Source organism: Myotis myotis, unplaced genomic scaffold, assembly GCF_014108235.1.
Source record: "Myotis myotis isolate mMyoMyo1 unplaced genomic scaffold, mMyoMyo1.p scaffold_m19_p_2, whole genome shotgun sequence".
Lineage (NCBI taxonomy): Eukaryota > Metazoa > Chordata > Mammalia > Chiroptera > Vespertilionidae > Myotis > Myotis myotis.
The window spans coordinates 9,931,988-9,958,300 of NW_023416324.1; the positions used below are offsets into that span (position 1 = coordinate 9,931,988).

Consider the following 26,313-nt stretch of genomic DNA (forward strand, 5'->3'; position numbering starts at 1 on the left):
GCCCGCAGCCCTAGTACCAACCAGACAATCCTCTTACCTTTCCCCACACCCATAAGCTTGAAGCAAAAATACCTCACATATGGAAGACTTGGATCCAGACTTGGTCCGGGACATGAAGACGCTCAGGAGTCTCATTACGACCAGATGGACTTCGTTCAGGGCACTGCGCTCATTCTTCTTGGAGACGTCCTGCAGCAGAAACAGAGCCCAGAGGCTCAGGCTCACGTTTAAGCTTGAGGCATCCTCTGAACAAGATTCCCTCAAGCCGATCAGTGCTAAGTATGCCTCAGATGGAACTGGAGACAAAGCAAGCTCATGTATCCATGGACTACGCCTGAATTACCAAAAGCCTGATACACTTAGGAAGGCATATGAAGACCGAAACAATTCACTGTTTTCACCTTATAGAACCATAGGGGTAGGGACTTAGTCTTATTCCTTAACTATGCTCAGATCCAAGAGTATGCCTGGGCCAAAGTAGGCAGTGAAAACATTTTTGTGGAATCCACAGAACTAGAAGCCTTAATGGATGGTCACCCCCTGAAAATAGGGGAAATTCTCTAAGAGAAGAAAAAACAACTGAGAACTGATCTTAGCTGAGCCCCATTTTTCTTTGGGCTCACTATGACCCAAATTTTACCTTCTTATCCATGCTCAGTTCCGCAATAAGTTGGGAGAGCAGGTTGTCCAGGGCCCCCTTGTCTTTTTCGTCTTCTCCATCCAGGTCTGCAGTGAGCATCAGAATGACCTAGAAGCCAGAGAGAGAAAACGTGAAAGCCACTTCCCGAGAAAACAACTCGAACACAAGGTGTTTCAGAAGAAATCCCAATCTTCCTGATTTCCCTGTCACTCATAATCTGTGAAAAGTTTCTAAATCCCAAGTTATCCACAGTTTATGCGTCCAGAGTCAGAAGAGTCAAATGTTGGTACTTGGCATCACAGAGAATGTTCTGCATAAAGTTTGTAAAACTAAATGACTAACCTATATTATGTTCAAACAAATTGGGTTGAGAGAGGGCACTGTGCTACTAAGAATTAAAGAACAATTTTGCCCAAAAGGAAGGCAGCCAGTGGGAGAATAGCTATCACAAGACCATACTCTAATACACTAATATTAATGAAGAGTCACTGCAGACTAGGAATCTCTGGAGCAGACTTTTGCTCTTGGCTTTGTTAATAACTAGCTGGATGACTGTGGACATTTTGAAAAAATTATCTGACCCTTGGGCTTCTCATCTATAAAATGAAGGGCTATAAATTGAATTCCATTGTTTAATACCAATGCCTTGAGATGGCAGCATGCTTAGGATGGTCCACCTATAATGTGATAGATCCAGTGAACTGAGAGATGGATACCTGCATGTATGGAATGGCCCGGACACCTCCAACATTTCTTAACTGGGGCAAGGTTTGCAGTAGCCTCTCCAACAGCATCAGACGGACCATGTGCAGCCTAAAAGACCAAGGAAAATATATGAAACCTGAGCTAATATACAACCACTTACTAGCTGAATATAGTTCTTTCCTCTTGTTCCCAAGGTAAACAGGGTACCTTCTGCTCAGGAACAATCCTAACATTAATAAATGCCTATTTATTAACCAGCAACATAGGACAAATCTCACTTTGTTAAAAGGGAGCGAAACTATTGCAAAATACCATTAATGGTACTAAAAACCTACTACATGAAAGTTAAAATATTTGTCAAGCAATCAGGTCCTAGCCCAGTGATGGCGAACCTTTTAAGCTTGGCGTGTCAGCATTTTGAAAAACCCTAACTTAACTCTGGTGCCGTGTCACATATAGAAATTTTTTGATATTTGCAACCATAGTAAAACAAAGATTTATATTTTTGATATTTATTTTATATATTTAAATGCCATTTAACAAAGAAAAATCAACCAAAAAAATGAGTTCGCGTGTCACCTCTGACACGCGTGTCATAGGTTCGCCATCACTGTCCTAGCCATTCTCAGTATCAAAATTTAAACCTTTAATAATAAGCACTATGTTTTTTCCAGCATATGGCCCTATTCTGCCTCCAGGCATTATTTTCCTGGCATTCTTTTACCTATAAATTCTCAATCATCCAGTTGCATAGTGACCCAACACTTTCTTTTATATATATATATATATATATATATTTGATTTTTTACGGAGAGGGAGGGAGAAGTATAGAGAGTTAGAAACATTGATGAGAGAGAAACATCGATCAGCTGCCTCCTGCACACCCCCTACTGGGGATGTGCCCGCAACCAACGTACATGCCCTTGACTGAAATCGAACCCAGGACCCTTCAGTCCGCAGGCCGACGCTCTATCCACTGAGCCGAACCGGTCAGGGCATGACCCAACACTTTCATTCTCATGCTTCCCCAAGTCCTTAGAAGGGCCAGTCCATCATTTTTCCTAGTGTGAAATTCCATTTCAACACCACCCTTCCCATACAGGACCCAGGAGTTTTCCCATATACTCATCTGGTCACTACCTCGCCTTCTTCACCTGCAAAGAAACAGCTAGATTTCCATACTAAGTGTGTGCTCCTGGACCTCTGATGAATACAGATTCAAAAGGACCAATTAAAAATCAATTAATTAGGGTTTTGTTGACAAGTTGGTTGGCAGCCTCGCTTGACACACTATCTTACATAAATTTAAAAGTTCATTTTAAAAAGTTCATTTTGCTGAATGAATTAATGGATTTGCTCTCACAGTAAATTGTTGTTCATTTTTCTTACAAATCGTTGTTTGTAAGAAACCATATGCCTATATATTTTTTTAAGTGTGGTTTCCATATATTACATATCCTAGTAGGCAGTTATCCAGAATATTTTCAAAATAATAAAAGTCTGAATGGAAGTACAGTGTCTTATTTGAATAATGATTATCATTCTAAAAAGAACGCAAAGGAATGAGCTAAATGTCCTTTAGAATTCTGTAGCACATAAAAGCCCATACCTGCCTGCATTCATGAGTAATTAGGCAAGCTATGGGGGACTACAAGTGAGTAAGAACTGATCAGGAGTGGAAGAGGTACAAGTGAAGAAAGCAGAGATATCAGCAGCAATTCAGCACTTTTAGGATAAAACATAAGCTTTGAGATGGATTAAAATCTTCATATTTGAAGAATATGCATCTGAGTGAATACACACATGAAGGAAAAAGTCAACAAAATGAGCAGGTCTGGACCTGGACCAAGATCATGCCAGATCATTGGCTTTTCAAACACTTACTATTCTTGAAACTTCACCAAAAAAGTAAACACTAACAAAAATTACAATTTCCTTATGACTTAAAAGTAAAAACAATTCAGTTATTATATTATTTAAAACAATAAGCCACCTTAATTGTTTAATTAACTTATTCCGGGGGGGGGGGGGGGGTTTAACTTAAAACCACTTTAGAGATCTCCATGTCCAATATGGCTAGGTTACCTCAATTGACCATCCTGCTAAAAACAACTAAAAATCCTAAAAAGACCTAACATCATTTTAGAAGCAATGATGAATTTCAAAACATTTCAAAGGACTGAAATCACATAGTATGTTCTGCAACCATTATAAATTAAACTATAAATCAATAACAGAAAAATAATTAGAAAATCCTCAAATGTTTAGAAATACCTGGGCCCAGAGAGTAAATTACAACAGAATTTAGAAAACATTTACCTGAACAGCAATGAAAACAGAACATAGCAAAATATGTGGGCTCCAGCGAAAACAATGTTTAAAGGGAATTTTAGAGAGAAATATATAGCTTCAAATATGTATTTAAAACAAAGATTTTAAATCAATGACTTAAGCTTCCATCTTATGAAGCTAGAAAAAAAGAACAGAAAATTATACCTCCAAAAATAAGGTATTAAAAAAAGGAAGCAGAGAAAGAAAATGATAAAGACTGAAAATAAAATAGAAAGCAGACTTACAATGGGGGGGAGGGGGGGGGACAAAAGTTGGTTCTTTATAAATAAAATTGCAACCCCTAGCAAGACCACATTATCTGAACTCATGGAATTAACCTAGAAATCACATTAAGAGAAAATAAAAAGATTAAGTAGAAAGCCCCTTTATGTTAAGTTAAAAAATGAATTCCATCAAGATATCAGCAGTTAAACTGAGCCAGGTCACCTCCATGAGAGTTGTTGCAAGGGTCTGAGTGGAATGGGAGGGACAATAAAGGAGACACTTGGATGCCCTCTGCAATGTCTCTGATGACTGACAGCTTCAGTGACCTGCTTTTCTGATAAAAATCACTCAGTTCTAAGTATTGATTCTTTATTTCTACACTAATGTGATAACTGTGGGCCTCAACAAATTTAACAAATACTATATCACGAGTGAATTCTTAGGTTTTTCTTCCTATTTCTCTAGTCACCTCTTGGTTAAGAACACATTCACTTCACCAATCCAGTACAAACACCACCAGAATGTCTTGAGGGAAGCCGATTAGAATTTTCAGACTAATTTCAATTTGCCAAGAGCTCAACCACTGGTATTTTTTAGACATAAACATGCATTGGCTTTGTCTTACTTCTCCATTACATTATAAACATGCTGAGCAAGCAGCTATTTCTAGTGTATATTTAATAACTATCACTGTTGAGCCTATAACAATGCCATTTATAAAGAGAATGCTACAAAATTAGTTTCATCTTGTTGATGAAACAAGAAAGATTTGAGTGAGGAAGATATATGAAAGATTTGAGTGAGGAAGATATATTCCTCAGCTATTTAGGAATATAGGGAAGCCTTAAGGGAAAAACTAATTTCTATGCTCTCTGCATTTGATTTGATAGAATTCCAATTAGGACAACAAAGACAGATCTAGAACACTTGCAAAGATTTTAAATTGCTTCATGAGTTTATTATCTGTATATTTCCAAAGAAATATACTGCTATCGCCCACTCCACTTCCTGCAATGGATTCATCATCCTATTCCTAAAACATTTTCCCATAGGAAAGCCTCTTGACTGAGAATGACCAGGTCCTGACCTGTTGCTGGTGTGGACATCTCCTTCTCCTTCCCCTTCTCCTTCTCCCTCGGAGCCATCTCCTTCCTGATGTCCAGTGGTGGTACTGATGGCGCCAGTGCTTGAGCTGACACTTCCTGGTCCAGCTGGATGCCCCTCTGCTGTGGCATCACCATAAGCACTGCTCCGGCCAGATACTGGAGGGAAATGATTTAAAAGCACAAATCAACTCCCAAAGCATGATGGAATCCAATGCATTCTCAAGTCAGCAATAGTTAGAAGATAACTGGTAGCTTTGGAAAATTTTTCTTCTATGTGAAACTATATAAGGATGAAATTCACAATTTTGACCCCATGACACTATGCTAAATGACTCCCAAGACAGTCGTTCATTCTTTTACAGAATACAATATCTACCTACAAGAATGATCTTAATCTCAGCTACTGATAAATTTCCACTTCACGTTCCAGAGAATATATACTGATTTGGGAATCTGGACATTCTCAGCTACTCTTCTCCTCCACAAAAAAAATTTTCAGCCATAACTAGTTTGGCTCAGTGGATAGAGCGTCGGCCTGCGGACTGAAGTGTCCCAGGTTCGATTCCGGTCAAGGGCATGTACCTTGGTTGCAGGCACATCCCCAGTGGAGGTGTGCAGGAGGCAGCTGATTGATATTTCTCTCTCATTGATGTCTTTAACTCTCTATCCCTATCCCTTCTTCTCTGTAAAAAAAAATTAATAAAATATATTTTTAAAAAATTTTTTTCACATCCACAGACTGATTTATAAGATCAAACCAAAATGGCTTTCTCATGCTTCCTCATCCTAGAGTTCCAGCCTATCAGCTAGAATTATGTGAAGATGACCTATTATATTAACACATCAGATCATTAACAATGCTACCCAAAATATCTTCCCCAGAAAGAGTAAAACCCAGAACAATGGACTTCAAGGTCACACCAAAATTGTTTTAGATTAATCATGATTTGCACCCAACTTTTGTGGCTCGGTGGTTGAGCGACAACCCATAAACCAGGAGGTCACAGTTAGATTCCAGGTCGGGGCATATGCCTGGGTTGCGGGCTCAATCCCCAGTGGGGGGTGTGCAGGAGGCAGCCCATCAGTGATTCTCTCTCATTGTTGATGTTTCTATCCCTCTCTCCCTCTCTCTTCCTCTCTCTGAAATCAATAAAAACATTTTTAAATCATGATTTGGGATTAGGTGTACCATTGCTTTCTTCCACTAACAGATAATTAAAAGCTGCCTATAAAATATTTCAATATTAACCTCACTGAGCTTAAGCTATTATCACTGAACACGTGAAACTCCAGGGGTGAGGTCAAATAAATTCCATGAGATCCCAAAGCTTCCCTCTGCTGAAACCAATCCCAGGACCCAGGGAGGGATTCCCATTTTGCCCCCACCCTCTGCCCAAGGAGATCAGGACCCCAGCCACATTACCACTGTGCTCGCCAGCCACCGAGTCCACTGCACTTCCCCCGCTCTCCGAGCCCACACTACCACCATGGTCAGCGGGAGAGGTCCGAAGGGTGGAACCATCAGTCGCTGCTGTGCTGCCCTCGTCATCTGAGGCTGGAGCTGAGAGAGTAACAAGAGCTGTTACAGGTAAAAACCCCTCCTTGGAGCAAAAGCATCAAACCACATAGTGCAGAAAACACAATGCAGTTTATCTGTCCTGTCACCAGAGAAAAAAGGGAAAGGTTTGCTTTGCTGGTTAGTAACTAACAGGATCACACACTGCACACGGTGCACTGCGAACAGTACTGAGACAGAAGTGGAAACCCAGTTCACCGGGCATTTCCTTTGATGCTGCATCACAGTGCAGACAGAACAGTGCAGAGATTCAGTGAGAATCTGTGACATGAACACTGTTTTCTAGCTACAATGCTCCAGTCACCACTGTGTAGGTGTTACTGACTCCTCCTGATATCGGAAGCACAGACTCTGAATTTTAATGAGATTTGTTTTGTAATCAGTGCTCATAAGAGGAAATCACTATGTGAGCTCTGGAATCAGCCCTGCTTGTTTTTCTTTCTAATCAGGTGGTCCGGGGGAGCTCACTGGGAAATTTCACACCTCCTAATCCTCCTCATCAGGTGCTAAAATGAAGCAAGGAAATTCCCCAGAGACAGCCACAGCATCCAGGATCAGGGCTGAGCTGAGACAGGAGGAAAATGCTGGATGAGGTACATGGAGAAGGGAAGCCAAGACAGCCACAGAGCACAGTAGGAATGTGGTACAGCACGGCAGCAACCTCCAAGCCTGAAATGGCAGCAACTAAAAGGACCAAGGAAAGCAACAAGCCATGGCAGCAGGTGAAGAGGAGCAGCCAGTTTATCTCTTTCTTACCTACCCAGGGTAAAACCTCCAAAAAGAAAATAAAAAAGAAACAAACAAATATAGGAAAGCATCAGTCTGAAAAACTCCAAGTCAACCCATAAATTAATCAGGGTTGCTTTTCCAGCAGCTGTTCAGATGTCCTACCCGCTTCTATTTTGGTCCAACTCTCTACTAAGGAATTTTTCTTTTCTTACACATGAGAAGAGTTTGAAAGTGAAGACAAAATTAGGTCTGAAGATTTCCTATGCATTTGAATTGTGCACAAAATCCCTACCTCCCGAGCACGCACATCCCTGATAGCTAGCTACTTTAACCTGCAGCTAACTCGGCTTCTTGCAGCTTCACTTTTATTTCCAAATGAAGAGAAAAAGTTAAAAGGTATCATCTCTATTTCTTGTCTTTCTTTTAATGTTGTCTAAAATGTCAGAACGCTGATGAAGAACCCTGAGAGCTGTCGATTAAGCCCTAAAGCTGATCAACCTGCAAGCTGGTCTCCTGGTCTTTCCTTGGGGAATGAGCTGAATGAAGCCAGGCAGCATGCAAAGCCAGGAAGCGAAGCCATGAGCGCCCTTGCAGAACTGCATCGGTATGCCTTCCCCACTCCTGTTTCCTATTTCCAAAGCCAAGGCAGAAGCGGGAAGTCCAGAATGGCCTGTCAAAGCAGCTGCCCCTTACACTCTCACAGCATTGGAAACGAGGCCTGAGGGTCCTGGGGCCCTGAGCCATGCTCCTTGCTGTGGACAGTTACCTGATGCTGTGGTGTCAGAGAGGGTTCCTGCGTCCAGAGAGGAAGAGCTGGGTGCCTGGCCGGACAGCCCCAGACTCTGCAGGCCCAGGGCACTGCTGCTGCTGCCTGGGAAACAAGTGGAGAGTGAGCACAACATCCCCCCCAGACCCCAACCACAACGCTCCTTTGGCCACCTGCTGCCCTCGGGAGTCTAAACTCTCCAGCGTTAGATGCCTCTGGCCTAGAGGAAGTTAATCAAGAGCTATAGCTACCCAACCACCACATTTCGTTACAGAGATGGTGGAAGACTTTCTTTAGCTCAGGTAGGGAGGGCACAGGCTGGAGGAATCTAACAGATTTGGGAGTGACAATCCAACTAACAGAAACTATGAGATTGGCTCCCAGACTGAAAATGTTACCACAATCCCTCTCACTCTCCACCTGTATCTCCAATCAGCTCTCACCCAGATCAACCTCTCCCCAAATCTGGGGACAAACTAAGTCAGTTGCACATCAGTAACTGCCAAGCCCTCTTTCCTGTGCAAGGCAATTAGGCTGCTGTGCTCCTGGCATTGCCTCTACCTTGTTGGTCCTGCTGCAGGCTCAGGGCAATGGCCAGCTCAACCATGGTCTCATCATCTGCATCAGGCGGGATGTCCAGCATGGGCGGGAAGCCCTCTGCGCCTGCCAGCAGGGCCTCCAGGGGAGAGGGGTTGCCATTGTTGACATTTTCAGCTGTCTCCAACACCATGGACTCAGACTGCAAAGAGAAAGCTATGTCAGTGTCCCACGGTAAATGGCAGCTTTTGGAAGTCCACTGAATAAGAGCTAGAGAGTTAGAGGCCCCCTTCCCCTCTCCGGCCCGACTCACCACCATTTCAAAATCTCCATGGTCCACCTCACTCTGTTCCTGGCTTTCCTGACGAATGTGACCACCATTCGGGATCCCTGATGACTGCATTTTCTCATCTGCATCATCATCGTCATCATCATCCTTGTCTCCTGAGTCGAAGAAATCCCAGTCACCTGAAGGTACTCCACCCTCAGCATGTGGCATGAAGAGTCACAGAGCAAACAAAAACCCAGACAAGCTACCAGCTGGCACCTGTGCCTTAGAGGTAAACTCCAGCCTGTTCTAATGTTTCCTGGACCTGGCAGGGTCTGGGAAGATGGGACTGGCAGTGACAGCTTGCCCCACCTTAGGAAAAGACTTTTTCCAGCTGATGAAGGGGGAGCGGGGATTTCCATAAAGCAGAGAAATCTAAGACCAGCTCCCACCAACTCTCAGGAGGCCTTGGGCAAGACAGAGAAAGTAAATAATATAATAATGTCTGTTATCTGTCATGGCAGCTTAGAGTGTTATTTTATTATTTTTTTCCAAAACAACTGGGTCGGTGAGATTTTCACCCTACACAATCATTATGAGAACGAGGATTGGAAAAACGTGAAATCATCAAATGGAGGCTGAGGACACCACTACAGGTCCTGCCCAGCCAGCTCCTGTTGGGGGGAAGAGGCCTTCTAATAAGTTAGACCCCTTGCCTCCCACTCGATGGCTGGGAAAGCATGTGAATGTGGCCTTAATTGGAAACATACACTCTCTGCACTTTAGCTTCTCACCAAAGATGCACAAACTGTTGCCTAGCTCATCCAAAGTTTAGATAACACACATGATAGTCAAGGAGGGTGGAGGGTCACCAAGTCACAAGCATTCCTCCAGACCGGCACTGGACCACTGAGCAGCCACCAGCCACTGAGCATTTAGAATGTCACTGGTCCGAAAGGGGATGTGACATTAGTACTTACTACACACTAGATGAAGACTGCACAAAAAATACTTTTTAAGGACGCAAAATATTTCACTAATAATTTATATTGACTACATGTTGAAATATTTTTATATATTAGACTAATGAGTAAATTAATTTCAACATACTTCTTTTTACTCTTTATAATTCGGCACACAGAAATTTACAATTATGTAAGTGCCTTTCATCGGTAATTTACTTCTGGGAGAAACAAGTAACCAGTGTGTTACATAATATAATGTTAATGCTAAGATACTCTGAGAAATGCTTTACAAAATGTTAAACGCCATGCCCTCGACTTGTGTCCCAGTGTACCATGAGGGAAATCTCTGGTGAAATCTGCTGTCAAACACTGCAGGCAAGACGAGAGGATACTACCCCCTGGGCAACAAAATGGATCCTTACTTAATGTACAGTTTTTATGCCAGGAAGTCTCCTTTTCCTGAAAAATAGCGGGGTTTTTCTTTAGTCACTGTGATTTTATAACTCTTCTTTTGTTATTTTTGCTGTGGCTTGTGGGACGCTTTCAGCCAAATATAAGATCTTCACTTAACAACCATACAGGACTCATGCTGTCGGGTTTTTTTTGTATCCTTGGCTTGACTTTACTATTGTATCTTTATTTTCCCATGGCTTTGATTTTCTTTATTTTTATTCTACTTACTATATGCACTATTATATGTCATCTTAAATTCTTTATGGAGTAAGGTAGGGTAACAATAAAAGACACATAAACAAAAGTCTCCAGAACCTTGGCCAACATGGGCAGCACGTCCTCCCTCGTCCCCCTTCCCACCTCCCTGTGAACCTAAACCCAGACCTCACATTACCCATTGGAGTGTTGCTTCGAGGGGAGGAGGGCAACGTCACATGTCTCCGCTTGTTCCTGGGCCTTAGGACTCGAATTAGAGCTTGTTTACAAGAGAAGCTCACGGCAGGATCCTGAGGTTGAAAGGAAACTGTCATGCTTAGGTTTTAAATCATTTATGAGACTGCCTACAAAACACTTTCCTCTCGTGGTCAATCCCTTACACGCGTGTGGAAGACCTACCAACTCGTGGTAACCCTTCTGAGCAGGTTCAGCAGCTAACCCATTTCCTGACCTGGCTGTGTCAGACCCATTCACTACATTCTTGTATCCATGCTGGTAATGGACTGGCAGGTCGTTTGCTCCTGAAGTCACTCTGGCTCTCTACAAATGGGTTTTGGCTTTTCACCAGATGATCAGGCTCATCTTAGCTCTGTGCTCAAATCAGTACTTCAAACACTTAGCTTCTGTGACAGTCACTGGAGATAGAGCTTGATGATGGTCTCTCATGTACTCATATTAATACTTAACACTAACCAAGCAGCAATAACCAGGATATTCCTGGGGATCCAACACTGAACAAGACAAAGTCCATCACCTCTTCAACCATTTTTTCCATGGAATAAGTAAACTCTTAAAGCTTTTATTGATATTCAGAGCTCCATTTCCCATTATCTCCTTTAAGCCTGTTTTTATTTCACTAACTAACAAACATACAAAAAGTGATTTTTCCAGACATTCCCAGGCTATGTGGGGTTTTAGTGATACGTACAGGACACAGTAGCATCTGCATGTAGATCTTGGATGCTGTATTAATACAGTCCAGCTCACACGTACAGTAGCCATGGATAATGTCTACTAGAGCATTGACGGTAGCTTCAATATGAGTTAGGCCTAAAGGGGATAAAAATATAATGAAAAAACTTCTAACTACCTGAAAGTCTAAGGCAAAGGAGAAATTCTTATCCCCACATAAAGGTCAAGATAACAACAAAATAATTAGCACAAAAAAAGCAAAATAAACAAAATACACACACAGAAATGTAGGCTGTCAGCATTATTTGATTTGTTTTATTAATACTCTCCTAGTCTCTCAAACTGTCCTCAAAAACCTCACCAGATATCTTGCATCAAGTAATTGTCTACACTTTTGGATATCAAAATAGGGCAGAGAAGTGTGAAAAGATGAGCAGATTCTAAATGTTCCTCACTAACCCCAGATCTTAGGTGATAAGCATGACATTGACATGCCTTCTAGGTTTATTGCCCAAGAAAACTCCAAACATAAACGAACATTAGGGGTTGTTCTACTTTTCTAGATTGCTAGTAGATCCTGACTATCCACCTACACCCAGGATAGTGTGAGAAGTTAGATACCAGAGGCAACGACAGCTTGGAAATAACATAATTCTCAAGGGTGATACTTAACTTGTACCCTCTGAACTGGCTTTGAATCAAGCTCTCAAAGATTTTTTTAAACAATTATAAACATGACTAAGGACACACATACCCCTCCATGTGAAAAACTGACCCCGACATGAAGAGATAAAAGAAAACTCCACTTCCTTCCGCCTCCACTGAACTTCTGTTTTAGGAACAGTGTAATGATCTCACAGACTTCTACTTCTTAACCATTAGTTCTGAATAAATGGATGCCTAAAGGCTGGGGTTTCATTCTGTTCAAAGACAAACTTATAAGACTCAAGTTTCCCTTTCAAATGATACCTGGCAGGCAGGCAGGTGCCAAGAAGGCATTCTTGGGTTTGGATGCGTGGAGCTTCCAGAAGTGGTTCACCAGCTGGGTGATGAAACTGCAGCAATCTCCTTCCAGCTGCTTCTGCGGCTCTCTCCCCTCCTCCACTCCTTCTGAGCGGGAGAAAGAAAATTATTAACGACTGTAAATCGGAGATGGAATTTAATTTGTTTTAAGGTTAACTCAGGTCAAGGAAGCTTGCCTGGGGAGGGAGTTTCAAGTGGGGCCCCAATCAATATGCCAACTATCCCTAGATTCCAGCAGGCACATCTAGGAAAAAAACAGTCTGGGAAAGGAATATCACAGAAACACTGTATGTTAGAATTAAGAAGAAGGGGAGCAGTCAAGATCTTTACAGCAGATTCAGAGACCTCAGGTCCAACTGTTAAACTTATCAAAACTGGAGGACCGTCTGAGATTTTCTAAAATGATTCCTAGACTATAATATTTGAAGGAGGAACAACATGATGACAGCATATGGGTGCATGAAAATAACAGAGAATTGTAAAAGCATCAATAAACTATATTAGATAAAGACAAAACAAGTTTGGTATCCAGACAAAATGAGAGAGGAGGAAATAGAATTGAGCACTAAGAAAGTCCATTACACATATTAATAAAATAGTGGCAAAAGAACAGCATAAACATAAAAGATATGACCCTATTACTTTAAAGCAACCAGGCCCAAGCTTAACTTTACCCTCAAGATCATAAGAGGTAGTGACAGATTATATCAATGCCCAGAGCAGTGAATAAACCCAAGGATAATACAAGAAGAAAGCACTGGAAAGAGTACTATTTGCTTAAAAATGGTACAATCTTAATGTCACAAACCCTCCATAAGGTATAAAGACAAGAGAGCAAAATCCCTGGTTCGGAGCATGAAGTCAGTCAGAGGCCAGTGAGAACAATACAAGGGTGAAAGGGTGTAGAAGGTGTATGAAGCAGATTTCAGGACCACGTCCATCCAGGCTAAGTTCACCTGTTTCCATCTGGGGCAGCTTTGACTCCGTAAAATGGACAAGGTTGTTAGGGCGCATGATGGCAATGGAGCGAGCTGTGATCACCAGCCTCTGGAAGACCTCAGGGTCCAAGTCCTTGCCTTCTTTGCTGGATGTGTTGAGACACTGCACAGCTTTGCTCAGCAAGGCCTGATCCTATAATGGAAGGATCACAAAGGATAAACCACAAGCCAGGGCTGGTACTATGGCAAAGAGCAGAGGAGAGCTGGCAGATGGTCAGGATGGCTACCTCCTCTCAAGAGAACAGGTTAATTACCACCAGTTAACAGTAAAAAAATCTTCAAAGTTAAACTTTCTAATACATAAAATATTAAAGGTACTACAAAAGGAAATCAAAAGTCACAAAATCGTTACCAAAGTATGATGGGGAAGAAAATTAGAAACCACCCAATTCTCCAGAACTGCAACATCCCAGATCTCTTTCCCACAGTAAAAGGTCATTCTTTTGCAAGTTCATACCATCCAAAGGTTGTTTCCTAAACTGCCTTCGCTTGAGCGGTGCAGCAGGATAAACTCACATTTCTCAGTTCTCTGGGTTGGAGGCATAAAAACTAACCAAGGCATCTGGGCTGCTGGCTTTTCCATCTGTGGAAACTGGCCCAACTTACTGCCTTCGGCCCCACTTACTTTTACAGGTGAGACCCTCTCTCCCCTCTCTCCAACAACCATTCAACAATTTCCTCACAAGCAAGTACACTGACAGGCTGGTACCACAACTGGCGGAGGAAACACCAACAGCCCTGATCTCCCAAATGAGTCCCCCTTTTCACTCTCTTCCAGCCAGAGACTCACATCAAATGTCCCTCTTTCTTAACTCTTGCTGATCCTATTAGAGTGACAGAAAAAACAAATGCAAACCAGTAGCCCACTGCCGGCTTGTCCTGTTTCCAGGAATATCCATTAATTTCTCCGGAGACATGTTCAGACTGTGTGGGTCTAATCTCAATGCTATCCCTCCCCACCGTACTTCACTCTGCCCTTACTTTACATACGAAAGCCAACATACTTGATTCCCTGTCAGTAGCCCCAACTTCCACCTCCACGGAAGGCATCCCAAGAGGGAACGATTACCTTGTGGCTGTGATAGGCCGAGCGGCTGGTGTGCAGGCTGGCCAGGAGGCTCTTGGACTGCTGCTGGACACTGGCAGGTGCTGGCAGGGACAGCAGCAACGTGGCCAGCTCCTGAGCTGCGTTCTTGTTTCTCTCCTGATGCGAAAGACAGGAGGGGTAGCACTAAGCCTAACGCTTCCATGTGGAATGCACTGTCTACACCCTGCCCTCCTCTTTCCTCCCTTCCAGACCCCCAGGGCAAGGTGAGCTCCATGGACTGCAAAAAGCCAAACAAGGAATTTCAGAAATTATAATCCTCTCACAATACAGGTGTAGAAATAGAGTCCAAACTCATAACTCCAGAAGTGTTCTTTTACCAGCACTCACCCTGCTCTATGAAACACTGTTACAAAGGGTCCCCCAAAAGTAGGACAGAAGGCCTTAAGTGGAAGACTTCTCTAGCACTTCTCAGCAAATCAAGATAAAGCTATAAATGTCCCTTAGAGCTGGGAGGCCCCGGGGCTTCTGACAATTCCACTGACTTCCTGCCCCTCCAGAAGGCTCCCATGAACTTTGAAAAAGTAACTTGCCTTTTCGATGATTGGGCCAACAGCAAAGCAGCTTTCCAGAGCTTCTAAAGAACTCACAACCAGCCTAGGGAGACAGAAAAGCTGGCTTGAGTACAACCACCCTTCTCTCTGCCTTGTGCTTTAGCCTGCGCAAACTCTAATCATGAGGACCTTGGGGACAGCTAATGAATGCCAAATACAAAATCAAAGCATAAGACCTGCCACAGGCACCAACCATGCATATCCTTTCCTCGTGTTACAGGCCAGAAGAAACCTGGCTCCTGCTTGGAGATCAACCTGAGGCCATGTTCATAATCCGTAACTCAAAGACAGGGCTTTTCTTCCTTAAAGAGGATAAATGTGCTTCCTTCTGCTGCCTGTGGCAGGGATCACTGAGATGGGCTTAACAGTCTGATGCAATGGGACCTGAAGCTCAGATGCCCACAGTTCACAGGCAGAGGGATACATACACAAGGGGAAAGGTTAAAGCCATGTTCTTATACGGGGAAGGTTAGTTTATATTTTACTTACACCTCCTAGAAAATGCACAAAGGCACTTCCTATGCGTCCCTAAGTATGGGGAAGAGAGCAAACTGTATTTTCAGGAGCATGCCATTTGCCAACATTTAAAGGATACTACAAAGCACCTTTAGAAACCTGAGCGATTTTCTTGTAGGAAATAACAGGAAACCCAACCGTAACATGCTGCCCAGGGCCGACTCCTGTGAGTTTAATGTGGCATAGTAAAAAGACCAATACTCGGAGGACCGATGCTCTGGAGAGAGGGAAGGATTGAGAAGGCAGTTGGAAAGAAAGGTCAAGGGGTAGAGGAAGACAAAGAGCCAGGGAAGAGAGACCAGGGGCATAAAACACAGGTGGACGGAATAGCTCTCCAGTGGCTTTTCAGGTAGTAGGGCTTCTTGACTGTCCCACTGCCCCTGGCCGCCCTTCTCATCTACTGTAGAGAGGGCGCAGGGAGGAATGGGGTAAGGAAAAGAGAAAGCCAACAAAGTCTGAAGCAGCCAACACCAAGTGCGCACGTACAACCCTCCGCATTCTCCACTTTGAGGCAGACAGCTCTGCAGCCATGCAATGACCAGAACAGAGAGGAGCAGGAGGACTCTTCCACAGAAGCAGATTCAACGCAAAGCCACACCATTGGGTTACACTGCTCTCTGACACACACTCACTCGTGCAGAGAAAAGAAAGAGGGCATACTAACCGGTCCAGCTTGGTTAGGGACTCAGTTTCAGAACTTGGGGAAGAAGCAAAGAAAAAAAAAAGGAAAACAATGTGAAGCTCGGAGAAACCTGGAAACACATCCTAAGCAAACAATATAAGAATAGGGTAGGGGAAGAGAAAAAGAGAGAGAAGGGAGAGGGGGAGGCTGCTGGTGGGAGGCAGTGATTCAAGCCAGGCTATTCTTATGACTTACAATGTAAGAATCTCAACATCTTACATCATGAGTTACTTCATCTGCCATGGCAAACCAGTAGCTACCTAGTGCAAAGAAGCCAAGCGCAGTACTTAAGGAGGCCTCTGGAGGGAGCCCAGGAGGCTCTGAACTCTGCCACAGACGCAGCAGCCAGCCTCTTACAGCAGTTATCACCACATAAGTTGCTGCTGCAGAGAAAGATGAGAAAATGATGAAATCGGAATGAAAGGGAAGATTTTCCCCTATAATTTCCGCAAGACTGGATCCTAATCTACAACACTCGTATAAGCATCTTAGTCAGCAGCCTCTGGCTATACCAAAGGATGCCTGAGCATTAAGAGAAGGCACAGATGTCTCTCAGCACACTTTCAGGCTTTGTCTGCACACTAAGAAGACAGCGAGTATTGGGAGTTGTGTGAACACTTGAAAATCACGAGCTCAATTTGAGATAGTTAATAGGGACTGACTCTCTCAAGACACAGGTTCTGCAGGGACAGTGAGAAATGGTGATACTGAAGCCAGCCCCTTCAGCGCTGGTACCTCTCCAGGACAGTTCCACTGGTTGTGGTGGGGGCGGCTGAGTCGCTCTCTCCAGTGCCATTGCTCTGGTTCAGGTTTGAAGGACAGATGTTGCTGACAGAGGCAGAAGGGAATTCTTCCGGGGGCTCATCTGGCCAGCCAAATTGCTCCTTTGTCTTGCCATAAATTTTTACAGCATCGATCATGGTGACACCTGCTGGATCCACCGAGGCCCCAACTGTAATAAGCAAGAGAAGCTATTAAGAAGCACATTCTCTGAAGGGCTAACACCACCATCTTCAAAGCAAAGACCAGAATAAGTTTGAGGAAAGTAGCAAATCACATGCATTTTTAGTCATAGAACTTGATCTCCTGCAACTTCAGCAGCACCTTAGTCTGTACAGATATTAAATACATGAGGAAACAGCCCCACAATCAAAGCCTATGAGGTCTACTATTTGGAAGAAGAGTCGCTGACCATCACTGTAGGAACCAGACCCTCTGCACTATCAGGGCACTGTATCGCCAACCCCCTCGCACAGAGAACTCTGAGCACTCCCTTTGTTCAAAGCACAGATCCTCATCATTCACACAAACAGCATCAGACAGGTGGCCAGTAAACACTATAGAAAGATGCCAGCCTTATGCAAGACTCTGGATTTATATTCAGGGTTTCAAGTTTTTAATAGCCTGGCAAGGCAAGGCACTGTCAAACACCTCAGTGCCGTGGACCTATGGCTGTCTCTGTGCTTTAAGGAAGCCTTGTGACTTCACGTGCTAATCTTGCCTCCTCTCTGCATAAACACGCAGGCAGCCCATCAGCAAGGCTGACCCAAGCCTATAGACGTGGAACTGAAGCAGATTTTGACCCTATCTCCACCCCTCCCATTCTCAAGTATATCCCTTTCCTGTCACCTTGCCTCCTTCATATCTCAAATAAAGCTCAGAGTTTCATGACAGTAGAGACCACAGAGGTATCAGCATAGAGGGTCCCCAAATACTCAAGAGCCACAGAGAAGTGGCCCCCAAGTCAGCAACACAGTGGGAAGGATACAATCTGTGCCAGGGGCTGGAGACTCACTGAAGAGGTTCAGTTTCTTATCAGCCTGCAGGGCCTCTTCTCTGGTGAAGGGGAAGTCGAACCAGCGGGAGCGACTCAGGTTAAGCTGCATCGTTCTGCCAAAGATCTCGATATATGACGGAGCCCGTTCAATTGCCTGGGTCCCAATCTGGATCCGCATGCCCGTCATCACCATTGTGCTGTTGTTGTTACTAATCTCAATGGTGAAGCCACCGGGCTGCAGGAAAGAAAGGCTCACATCAGAGAACGAATACAGTTCTTAAGGGCAGACCTGTAAACCTTCCTCTGACAGTGTCTCAGTGTGGTCCCCACACCTTCATCCTTTTAACTCTCCAGTAATAATTTCCTTCCTTCCAAAGCCAGGCAAACTGAGACAGGGAGCAGACTCTCTTCAATTTCAGGCTTCCTTCTCCCTCGCAGTTACCACCCACCTGCCCTCTGCACAGCACACCTGTTGGTAACATTGTACAGAAGCCCTTCTGCATGGGGTGAGAACAAATACTCACCCCAGGGACCATTTAACTAGTGTCATGGGGCAGTGGCTGTGGGTATATACTTTATACTTGCACGCTCAAGAGATGTGCTCTCCAACAACAACACTGCTTGAATCTGAACCCAGCCTGACCCAGTCCTCACCTTGGTGTTGGCCACATACATGCCAGTGGAATTCAGCCGGTGCTTTATCTGTTGTGCATTGTAGACCTGCAGAAGGTCATTACCACCAAACTCCACATCTGTCAGCTGCTGGTTGTGTTCAAAGAAGTCAATGGGGAAGGTCACCTGGCTGGATGTGCGGGTTGCTGTGGAGAGCAGCACAGATTGCCAGAGAGCACTGGTAAGTGTCGCCTCTCCCACCTCTGCGCCCACTCTACAGGTCGCACCCTCCCAGCTCAGCCCACACACACACATGCTCCAAGCTTTCTAGACAAACTCTGGATTATGTTTGCATCAGTATGATGCCTACATGTGGTTAGCTGTACCACAGTTATTATCCCTATAACCACAATATCACCTAGCAGGACAAAGAAATCTGGCGCTGGTGTTGTGTACAGTTACTAACAATAGGTCCTCTCATAGCTGGTTTGTTTAAAATAAGTAGAACGATTTCTTTACTGGAAGATGAGCTGCATCACTATCTCACAGACTGGGACAAATTTCAGGTAATGGGAGGACCCCCACAATGGTCTGTGCTTAGCCAGATTTACTCACTCCTACAGTCAAGCTTTCACTCCCTGAAGAGTCCTCCATCAGTCAGGAGCAGGATCCCAGCTCGGAGACCCCGGAGGGGCTCTTCACTACTCACTGAGAAATTAACCAGCAACTGGAGAACCTACTCCTCAGTTCTTGCACTTCCCACCAGGCAAGCAATTTTCCCTGAACCCAGAGAAAAATCTCTCAAACAAGGTCCAAAAGATAATTCTTTACTGGGCACCTGAGGATGGATGACCCTAAGTGGAGAGCCAATGGGTGCTTCCCATTAGTACAATGTGTCTCTAAAAGCCACACAGAGCATTGGTGGCCTCAGGAAACTTGAGTCCATTTTTGGAAATTAGCTAAGACATATCCCTACCTTTACAAAACATGGAAGTCAGACAGTCACCGATTCTTTATGGATATTTACAACAGTCTACTCATCATCTAGAAGACTGCCCCCCCACCCCTCCACCCCCTACCCCCGACTTGAGGGGCCTTACTGATGGTGGCTGCCTTGCGCTTTCGAACAGGCTTCATTATGCTGATGACACTGCTGGGCTGCAGGGACGGCTGAAGCCAGTAGGAGGTGTTCTCCACGTTGGCCATGTAAATGCGCAGGCTGCCATCCTCACACAGCAAGATCATGGTTGTCCGCTGCTGCTCGTTGCAGGCCGTGTGCCTAATGGCGACCATGTCTTGGATCTAGAAGGGGACAAAGGAGGGTGTTAGTTCCCGCACCTACAGATCAGAACCTGGGGGGGGGGGGGGGGGGCGGCGCGCGGGGGGGGGGGGGGCAGAGAGGCGCAGAGAAGCAGCTGGTTTCATAGTCAGTTGTGGGGCTACAGAGGATGGCACGGAAAAAAATGGATCCCAATTCTTATATCGGCTCCATTGAAAGAGCTGGGAAAGTAGACTATACAACATAAAACTAGAGCAGGTTCAAGCAATTCAAGTGATGGGAGAATGTGGCACTGACCTTTGCTTTAGCAGGAAGAGTCTTTATTTCTTGAATAAGAAAAGTGTCTGGTTTCACCATAACTACCAGTGGCACACCTGTAGTTTGCTGGACACAACACACCAAACCAGGGTGGTTCATCACCTCAGACCACTGGCAAAGGGCAGGAGACGTTTTACTGCCACCATTGGAACTGCAGACAACAAAAGTGGCCACGGTCAGGGTCACAGCTCCATCATCTACTGGAGCTGTCCTTGAACTAAAGGACATCCTCACTAAACACTTGACTCTCAGACCAAGTTATTTGTCCAGGGACTCAATTACCCACGAGTCTCATTTCTATTCTGAGCCATGTATATACTCTCATATGCCCCAAAGTGTGCCCCAGCAGGAGTCCTGGTTAGGATCTCCACTGCTAGGCTCCACTGTCTGAGGGAATAGGTGACTCTATGTGCCTAGGAGGTTGTCACTACATAGGGCTGTGGAGCTGCCTAAGGCTGATGACCCAATTTCCTATTAAGAATCTCCAGTCCTACCCAGTTTGGCTCAGTGGATAAAGCGTTAGCCTGTGGACTAAAGGGTCCCAGGTTCAATTCTAGTCAACGGTATGTACCTGGGTTGCAGGCTCCTCCCCAGCCTGGGCCTTGGTCAGGGGTCATGCAGGAGGCAACCAATCGACATGTCTCTCTCACATTGATATTTCTATCTTTCTCTCTCTCTCTCTTTCACTCTCTAAAAATCAATGGAAAAATAGCCTTGGGTGAGGATTTAAAAAAAAAAAAGAGTCTCCAAGCACTTCAAGTTATGTGTGAATGACATCTATTTTATTTCATCCCAAACCAGTAATTCACAAAACAGAGGCCAGAAAGTGCTAGAATGGCTCTTCAACAGCAGATAAGGAAAAAATCCTAAACCTCTTCCCCCTCCCTAAATAAAACAGTCACTACTTCACAAACATCTCTATTATCTAAAAAGCTAATGGAACCTTCTAGCTCTCCAACCCCAACTATGCCCCCACTACCGATTCCATGTTCTATGACCAATGAGTCCCCCAAGAGGCAACTTAAAGGCCATTATGACAACATGCATGTCCAGGAGAAACTTTCCCTTCTCAAAACTCAGTAATCACATTAAAACCCGCTTTGCTGCCCTGACTACAGCTTTTCCTTCTGAATGACAGTGGCCCCACAGTCTCCATGGTGGGGACAAACCATGCAGAAAGCCCAACCTGCCAACACTGGATGCTGCTTGATTGTGAAGATACCCAGCAGGGAAAGGAGCTGTCTGGTGGAGGAAAGTACATGTCACCAAATTCCTAACAGACACAGTGCTTGGGGGGGAGGTGAGCCCTCCTGGTGAATGTGGGCATTATGAAGCCAACATGCAGGGCTCATTCCCACCTTTTGATGTTGATGGAGAAGAGCTGCAACACCTCCAGAGTCGTCCTGCTGATGGTGGCCGCAAATGACTTGCCTTGACAATAGCTGAAGAAGAGCATCTGCAACACGTGGGAGTAGTAGACAGACACACCACCACCTGCCACCTGGCTGTTACTGTCCTGTCAGGACAAAGACACGACGTCTGCATTAACTTCTCATGCTGCCTTGGGTACCAGCTTCCCGTTTTGCTGGTTATTAGTTTTAAATCAAGATTCTGAGCTCTCATAGTTTAAAACATGAGATCCCTGGGCTAAATTTTAAAAAGTGAGAATAAAGAAACATCATGTTGAATTTAGTCCTAAAGGTCAATAGTTTTTGCTATTAGGTAAAAAGTTAGAAGAAAAAAAAACAAGAATAGAAGATTTGCTAAGCTAAATCGGGAATAGAAGGAAACGGCAACATTTGCTCTAACCTTTAGGTCCTCGTGGTTGATTTCCAGAACATTAGTGACATAGAAGGGTCCCTGCTGAGCACTGCTGGCCTCTTCCATGAGCTGAGTATAGATGTACCCAGCTGAAGACATTATAACAATGATGTTCTTTCCCTCCTCGTTAAAGAGGAAGGTCACATCACGTATCTTTGAGCTTGGCAGGAGAAAGTAGAAGGTTGGACTCAAGGCATCAACAGACAGGTCATAAATCTGCAGAATGAAAGGAAAAAAGATGAAATCAGGGAGATCTATTGCAGCTCCACCCCCAAATTATCCTGGTTAATCCCAAGAGCTGCAATTGGAGAGCAAGTGCTAGGCACTGATGAATAAAGATGAATAAAGTACCTGTTACTCTCTCTCAAGGAATGACTAGGGGAGAGATACACATCAACAAATTCTGCAACAAGTACAGCAATATCTGTGCACTTGGTATGCCGGGGAATTTTACATTGCCTACACACAGAAAGCTCCTGCTCGGCAATGTAACAAAAGGCAACAAAATGTTGGGATTTTTTTATTTTTTATTTCTGAGAAAAGCTAGCACACAATGGAGATCAGACATTCTGGATTTAAAAGCAAAACCATTCTAGGACCACATCATCAGAGCAGTTACTGTACCTTGACAAAATCTGCGGTGACAATCGCTAACTCAGTCTGTGAACCAGGTAACCACACAGCTTTGATGATGAAGTTTCCTGTTGCCAACTGGGGGTGCAACACCAAGTGATCCGAAACGGAGCCTGAGCTACTGAAGGTCAGCACATGGCAGTCCTGGACACAGTTAAAGAACAGAATGGTTGAAAGATGATTTGGAAATAGACTAATTCATTTCAGAGTTCTAATGTTTCCTATTCTTCCCTAATATTCCCTGCCTTCAGACAGTATTCAGACTATCTAGAACATATTCAGGTTTCAAGAACATATAAAGATTATTCTAACATAAAAACAATCTAGAAGAAATTCAGAGAAATATTTCCTTTGCATTCCAATGGATTTTAAGTTTAACCTCAACAGCCAGTAAGGAAAGTGGTGCTAAGAACAGGAGAGAGAAGGTGACTAGGACCCACAGCTCTAGGTAACCAACCCTGGATCATGACTGTTACCTTCAGCCCACACACAGCCAGGTAGTCTTCCTTGCATGGATTCCCAGTGAGGCTCAACACAGTAAAGGGGACTGGGGCAGATGCTAGGCGGGTCAGCGTCAACTTCCTTTTGCTGGAATCTGCTTGCTTCAGGAGTGCAGAGAGCTGCAGAACAGTGATCTGCAAAGGAACAATTACCAATTTATTCTTAACCCTAGTCTTCTCAGAGAACACAGCAATAACAAACGCTTCTTCAATAGGGATATTAGTTTGCAGGTTTTTATTGTGGATAAGCCTCTGAGGAAAACCCTAGCCCAATATCAGCCTCTATTTCTCCTGGCTAAAAGATACGGAACGTCTTCATTTTCTCCACCCAGTGAGAACCAATAAATCTAATTTCTCTTTCTATAATCAGTTAATAAAAATAAGAAATTGCTATGTACTATATCCTTTCTAGTTTACTACGAAATATTTTTGAGTATTTTCCAGCTCTTTTAAGAACTATTCATATCTCTAGTTTGTTCTTTTCACTTAAGATAATGTTAAAACAACTTAACTGGTGATGGAGAAGCCAGAATACAGAAAAACATGAAGATACCCACAACTCTCTCACCTTCCATGGGTTCTAGAACACAACATATAAACTTCCCTGTGTCCTTTGAGGGCTGGGAGGAACCAAATAAGGAACACTCAGTTTTCCTATGAAGCTGTTTGTCTCTTGGCTTATGCCTTCCAGAGTGACCAAACTGGGCAGACTGGAAGCCACTCTGTCATAGGTCACTGCTGGTCATTACCTTTCCCTGGGGCTTGAAGGATATGCTTTAAGTGGGGATTTACTAATGAGAAACAGAGCCTTTGTTCGTCATACTGGGTCTAAGTCTAATCAAGTCACCAAGTGTTCCAGTAGAAATGCTCACTGAGCACTGTCCTTAAAGCATTCTCAGAACCTAATAGATTTTTCCCAAAGGGCTAATCTGGGCATAGTCATCTATCTGTTTTACTTAGCACTTAAGATAAATAAAATCTAAAATGAGTGGGAAGGAAATGTGAGTACCCACCTTGCCTTTCTCATGACTGACTGCCAAATGTTGGCGACGCCCATGGGGGGAGGAGAGTACACACATAGCCACCCGCCTGAGTACATGGGCGCTGATTAGCTGTCGAATAGTCTGGCCCTGGTCTCCGCTGTAATTCATCCGAACATTCTCAAAGGCACCTTCCTGGGAGCCTAAGGTGGGAACCTGGCATAGAGAGAAGCAGAGAGAGTAGGCAGTAATGAGGCAAACAAGATCAATTGGATTCACACACGATTTAAGTGACTAAGATGCTGCAGTTAGGTCATTCAGGAGCAATGGACGCCAATCTCTGTCCATGGACACAGGTAAGTTTGTAAAGTTATTGTCAGCAATAACAACAATGTAGTGAATGTTTCATAAAGCTACATTTACTTAATAAAAAATATTGGCTCTTAAAAATGTTATAAGGCTTTTTTTTAAAAAAAATATAGTGCTATGAAATTTTTCTCAATGATCTAAGCAGGGAAAATGAAAAGTCAGCAGCTTTTAGGGTTACCAACACCACCCAATATTTTTTTAGCTTCATCTTTCATATCTAGAAGTTCAAAAACACTGGTCTAAAACTGTGACTGTTTTTTTATTTTGAGAGTGAAAAAAACATACTGGACCACATAGGTATGTCTTACATTCAGGTACCTTAAAGACATGGATTCAGAAACATTTTTACACTGCTGTGTAACCACTGTGTAAACTTGTAACTGATTTTTAATAAAGTACACGTGTGTAAGTATGTGTGTGGATTTCTAAATGAGAATTTTTTCCTTAGAAACAGTCACCTTTCGAGACCTAGTCGTGTCCGTCATTTATTTTTGCGCTTCCAAAGAGGCCAGGCAGACCCACCGGAAGTCCTATAGTCAGTTCTGAGCACAGGTTTTAAAGTGGATACTCACTTACAACTTAAAACCCATGTCATAAGAACTAAAGGAAAGTTACCTAAAGCAAAAGAGGACAAACATTATTTTTGCAACCCAGATGAGCCTTAGGGGATAAGATACAATAAGGAGGTTCTCTATTTTATATACGGAAGAAATTTATATTATAACTCTCCAAATGAAGATCTTCACATCGTGGCAATTCATATACTTATATGAACTGAAAAGGGGACTTACTCCAAATGATTCCTTTAGCATACACACCTCACATGCTGATTTTCACACTGGATGTCATGGTACCTTAGGTTCTAAGTTCTAAATGGTCAGGGATCAACTATTCTAAGGATATTTCTTAGAGTACCTAGCACACTTTGGCATCTAAGTTTTCTGACCCTGAGACACTCACCATGAGCTGGTCTGTCATCTCAACCACCTTGTCCACTGTATGCAGCTCTCGGAGGGCTTGCTGAGCCCGGCTGCTGCTCCCCACGGCAGAAGCCTGCTGAAAGTTGGTCTGAATGGCATCCATGAGGAAATTGAGCATGTCTAACACGAGAGGAGCGAAGGAGAAATTGGCCTGAGAAAAATCCAAATACACAAATGAAAAAAAAAAAGACAGAAAAATAATGGGTCATACTCATCATAATAATCTTGCCAGTATCTACCCTCAGAATCCATTACGGAGAATCATCTCATTCCCTCCATAATATTGGATTTGATTCCAATCCGTATGTTACTATGCTATTAACTCTAGAGCAGCGGTTCTCAATCTGTGGGTCGTGACCCCTTTGGGGGTCGAACGACCCTTTCACAGGGGTTGCCTAAGACCATTGGAAAACACATATATAATTACATATTGTTTTTGTGATTAATCACTACTATGCTTTAATTATGTTCAATTTGTAACAATGAAATTGGGGGTCACCACAACATGAGGAAGTGTATTAAAGGGTCGCGGCATTAGGAAGGTTGAGAACCACTGCTCTAGAGCAATCTTTCTAAACCAGGAGTCTCATGTAGATACCCTAAAGCTCGATCATGTCCATCATGCATAATTAGTTAACTTCTCTCCTGTGAAACTAGAATGGTTCTAGTTATGTACAATCCTTAGGAAAATTGACAAAATAATCACTCAAATCATGTTCTGTATTCTATGCTTCAGA

At 43.7% G+C, this 26,313-nt stretch overlaps 1 protein-coding gene across 17 annotated transcripts in view; it reads right to left on the reverse strand.

Moving 5' to 3' along the window:
* The window catches only part of UBR4 (ubiquitin protein ligase E3 component n-recognin 4), a 125,082-nt gene that overhangs the window by 52,651 nt on the left and 46,118 nt on the right, over nt 1–26,313 (reverse strand). For 9 of the 17 annotated variants that reach the window (XR_004974000.1, XR_004974001.1, XR_004974002.1 and 6 more), the window contains 27 exons: nt 25,557–25,727; nt 24,261–24,443; nt 23,224–23,382; nt 22,739–22,891; nt 22,103–22,330; nt 21,652–21,809; nt 20,273–20,444; nt 19,797–19,998; nt 18,739–18,902; nt 18,103–18,319; nt 17,043–17,259; nt 16,290–16,322; nt 15,089–15,152; nt 14,520–14,654; nt 13,409–13,583; nt 12,629–12,712; nt 12,399–12,539; nt 11,446–11,567; nt 10,696–10,807; nt 8,929–9,059; nt 8,640–8,817; nt 8,079–8,183; nt 6,431–6,568; nt 4,989–5,163; nt 1,357–1,453; nt 641–748; nt 73–189 (listed from right to left, as the gene is read on the reverse strand). Coding sequence is in view for 14 of the 17 variants with exons in the window: in XM_036349204.1 (XP_036205097.1) it covers nt 73–189; nt 641–748; nt 1,357–1,453; nt 4,989–5,163; nt 6,431–6,568; nt 8,079–8,183; nt 8,640–8,817; nt 8,929–9,059; nt 10,696–10,807; nt 11,446–11,567; nt 12,399–12,539; nt 12,629–12,712; nt 13,409–13,583; nt 14,520–14,654; nt 15,089–15,152; nt 16,290–16,322; nt 17,043–17,259; nt 18,103–18,319; nt 18,739–18,902; nt 19,797–19,998; nt 20,273–20,444; nt 21,652–21,809; nt 22,103–22,330; nt 22,739–22,891; nt 23,224–23,382; nt 24,261–24,443; nt 25,557–25,727 (3,939 nt within the window). In the remaining 3 variants the exon portion in view is untranslated. The remainder of the gene's footprint in view (nt 1–72; nt 190–640; nt 749–1,356; nt 1,454–4,988; nt 5,164–6,430; nt 6,569–8,078; nt 8,184–8,639; nt 8,818–8,928; nt 9,060–10,695; nt 10,808–11,445; nt 11,568–12,398; nt 12,540–12,628; nt 12,713–13,408; nt 13,584–14,519; nt 14,655–15,088; nt 15,153–16,289; nt 16,323–17,042; nt 17,260–18,102; nt 18,320–18,738; nt 18,903–19,796; nt 19,999–20,272; nt 20,445–21,651; nt 21,810–22,102; nt 22,331–22,738; nt 22,892–23,223; nt 23,383–24,260; nt 24,444–25,556; nt 25,728–26,313) is intronic. The other 8 variants (XM_036349200.1, XM_036349202.1, XM_036349203.1 and 5 more) reach the window with 8 other exon arrangements.